Source organism: Eimeria acervulina, genomic scaffold (assembly GCF_000499425.1).
Source record: "Eimeria acervulina Houghton genomic scaffold, Eah_scaff1749, whole genome shotgun sequence".
NCBI lineage: Eukaryota > Apicomplexa > Conoidasida > Eucoccidiorida > Eimeriidae > Eimeria > Eimeria acervulina.
The window spans coordinates 879-4,810 of NW_013550128.1; the positions used below are offsets into that span (position 1 = coordinate 879).

The following is a 3,932-nucleotide window of genomic DNA, read 5'->3' on the forward strand; positions in this document are numbered from 1 at the left end:
CAGCAACAAATCGGCCGCTGCGCGATGGAGCGAGAGCAATAAAAGGCCCGTCAGGAATCCTGTACAGACACCCTAAACCCTAAACCCTAAACCCTAAACCCTAAACCCTAAACACGGAAGCAGCTAGCAGAGGTAAACTAAAGTGGTTAGGGGGACAGCAACAACAACAACAACAGCAGCAGCAGCAGCAACCGCAGCAGCACCAGTACTACCAGCAGCATCACCAGCAGCAGCAGTAGCAACACCAGCCGCAGCAGCAGCAACAGCAGCAGCACCACCACCACCACCACCACCCGCAGCAGCAGGAGCAGCAGCAGCAGCAGCAACAGCAGCAGCAGCAGGATTATACTTGAGGTCTCTCCACGCATGTCTCTCCACAAGAAGCAGTGCGCTGTCTTCTGTAGCTAGCAGCAAACGAGGCTCTGACAGATTTTCTTCTTGCTGCAGCGACTCCCCGTGGAGTGTATACGCAGCAGCAGCAGCAGCAGCAGGAAGCAGGGGGCCCCACACGCCGCATAGACACAGCGGAGGCCCTCGAAGTGCTGCAGCAAACAAACAGCAGCAAACAACAAAATAAACAATATACTTCCTAATGTATACCAGGCTAATGATGATACTGCTGCTGCTGCTGCTGCTGCTGTCGACAACTAGCTGCAGCAGCAGCATCAACAGCAGCAGCAGCACCAACAACAACAATAGCAGCAGCACCAGCACCACCACCAACAATAGCAACATCAGCAGCAGCAGCAGCAACAGCAACAGCAGCAGCAGCAGCAGCAGGGTGTACGTACGCGGTGTCTGCAGCTGCAGCAGCCTAGCCTTGCGAAACGATTGATTAATAAAAATTTTATTTGTGCTCGTGACGATCGCAATCCCCGCCCCACACACCAAAGCCTAATTCGCACAAACCCTAAACCCTAAACCCTAAACCCTAAACCCTAAACCCTAACCCGTAAACCCCTAAACTCGAAACCCTAAACCTCAAGCCCTAAACTTAAAGCCGAGACCCTAGGCGAACCTTCCCTCCCCCACCCCTAACCCGTTAAACCCTAAACTCTAAACCCTAAACCCTAAACCCTAAACCCTAAACCCTAAACCCTAAACCCTAAACCGTAAACCCTCGACGCACCTTAATGATGCCTCCTTCTGCTTTTATAGCAGCGCCCAACGAAAAGCTGTAAATTTTTTCTCCGGCAGCAGAAAATGTGTGGACGGTGGCATCAGCAAAGACGCACACCAACACCTGCGCTCCAAACCCTAAACCCTAAACCCTAAACCCTAGATGCTGAGGGGTAAGGGGCGGGAAACTGTTGGGTACAATCAAAGCCAAACGGAGATATATAAACACCCAGCAAAAGGATTCGCTGTGAGTAAACAACTCGTTCTAGGGTTTAGGGTTTAGGGTTTATACCTCTTGCTCATTCCACTCCATCGTTATTAGACGAGAGAAGGTCCAGGGAACAGAAGAAATAAAGCGGCCCCGTGCAGTATAAAACTGAGCGCACACCGAGGGTTTAGGGTTTAGGGTTTAGGGTTTAGATAGGTGAAGGCTTTGACGTGGATATCTTGGCTTAGGGCTTAGGGTTGAGGGTTTAGGGTTTAGTGTTTGACGCATTTGATAAGGCAAATGCACCTTCATGCTCAGGCTTCCCTTTAGGGTTTAGGGTTTAGGGTTTAGGGTTTAGGGTTTAGGGTTTACCTGTAGTTCAGGGAGTTGTTTATGAGGGTTTGCGGGGCTACGTTGTGGTGAGGAGAGCACAGCAATCGGTCCGCCTGCTGCAGCAGCAGCAATATGCTGCTGCTGCTGTTGCTGCTGCTGCAGCACTTTCTTATCTTTCCAGAGCATGTCGTATATAATTTGTCGTCTATATTTTACGCCGGCCAAAGATATCCACTCACCGCCTTCTGTAAACCCTAAACCCCCTCTGCTGCTGCAGCTGCTGCAGCTGCTGCTGCATGCAGCAGCAGCAGCAGAACCAGCAGCAGCAGAAACCCCGAATTCCCCCCCAATACCCCAAGGAAATAAACCCTCGCGCTGCAGCAGCAGCTTCCTTGACATCATTTCTGCTGCTGCTGCTGCTGCTGTTGCTGCTGCTGCTCCTTCTGCTGCTCCTGCTGCAGCTGCTCAGGTTGCTGCTGCTGCTGCTGCTGCTGCTAAGGTTGCTGCAGATGTCTCTGAGGCGAGCGCTGCTGCAGATGCTGTTGCTGCTGCTTATCAGCGACAATGTAGCGCTGCTGCTGCTCCTGCTGCTGCTGATTCTGCAGTTGCTTGCGTAGTTGCTGCTGTTGCTGTTGCTGCTGCTGCTAATACTGTGCTTGTGCTGCGGTTGTTGATGATGCTTCCGTTGCTGCTGCTGCTGCTATTGCTGCTGCTGTTGTTGCTACTGCTGCTGCTGCTGCTGCTGTTGCTGGTAAAAACAAGCCTCAGCTCAACTGCTGCTTCTAAAGCAGCGGCAGCAGTGCTGGCAGCAGCAGCAGCTGCTGCAGCAGCAGCAGCAGGAGCTGCAGCAGCAGCAACAGCAGCTGGGGGCCCCAGTCGACTCAGCAGAAGCTAGCGCTGCTGCTGCTGCCGCTGCAGCAGCAGCTGCTGCTTAATATGTTTGTTGAAGCAGAGAAAAAGACAGAGAAATATAGGTTGAAAAGAGAGGTAGTCGAGAAGTGTACAAACCCTAAACCCTAAACCCTAAACCCTAAACCCTAAACCCTAATGAAGGGTGAGAGCTGCAGAAGAAGGAAGAAGAAGACAAATTAAAACCCTCAACCTCATTTAAATGAAGAGGTTTAATTATTGAGCAAAAAGAATATACTGAGGAGATGTTTGTTGCCGCCGACTCCTAAACCCTAAACCCTAAACCCTAAACCCTAAACCCTAAACTTCGGAGCTTAGTCGCTAATACATAGCCCTTCAATTTGTCTCAATATGCAGCAATGAATCTGAAAAGTGTTTTATTTAGAGTTTAGGGTTTAGGGTTTAGGGTTTAGGGTTTAGGGTTTAGGGTTTAGAGGCGGCTGGGAGGGGGGGCCTCCCTCCGCTGGTTTAGGGTTTAGGGTTTAGGGTTTAGATTATATAAGCTTTTCAGGTTTATCTTATTTTATTATTTTGTTTTATTTGTTCTTTTATTTATATTTTTATTTTTATTTTACTGTTATGTCGGCTTTTCTTCTATTTGTAAACCGCAGCGAGACAACGCCCAGCACAGACATCCCAGCAACTAGGGTTTAGGGTTTAGGGTTTAGGGTTTAGGGTTTAGGGTTTAGGGTTTAGGGTTTAAGGCTATAGTGAAGGCAGAAGCTCCAGTTATTTACTCTTCGTTGCAGCAGTGTGCCCAACACACAGCTGCAGAAACAACAAACCCTAAACCCTAAACCTTAACTAAACCCTAAACCCTAAACCCTAAACCCTAAACCCTCGGGTCTCTGGACTACAACCTGCGTTTATTTTCTTTTTAGTTTTTTATTGGATATACACCGCAGCATAATATTAACGCATGCAATATAAACAAAACATTTCTTTAATAATTTTTATATATAGCATGCAGATGTATATATATATATTATATATATGTATTATATATATAAATATATTTATATTTATATTTATATTTACTTATTTATATATATTTTTTATATGTGTATGGACGTATTAATATGTGTGCACAGAGATGGATACAAATATAAATATATATATAAATATATATATAAATATATATATATATGTATATACATATATATATGTATATATATAATATTTGTTTATATAATAATTAAATATAATATATTAATATTATACAAATAAACAGAATGTATATAAATATAATATACAGATATAATATACATCAATATATATAATATATAAATATAAATATAAATTATATATAACTATAATATAAATAAATATAATATAAGCATACAAATATATACATATATATATA

General features: G+C 44.9%; 1 protein-coding gene across 1 annotated transcript; it reads right to left on the minus strand.

Moving 5' to 3' along the window:
* Positions 1 to 50: 50 nt before the first annotated feature.
* On the minus strand, positions 51 to 1,432 carry EAH_00062840 (hypothetical protein, conserved; the record flags this gene model as incomplete). The annotated part of the gene is made up of 5 exons (XM_013396865.1): positions 51 to 59; positions 601 to 651; positions 889 to 894; positions 1,130 to 1,243; positions 1,412 to 1,432. The coding sequence occupies 5 exons, from the start codon at positions 1,430 to 1,432 to the stop codon at positions 51 to 53; spliced, it is 201 nt and encodes a 66-aa protein (XP_013252319.1).
* Between the last annotated feature and the right edge of the window lie 2,500 nt (positions 1,433 to 3,932).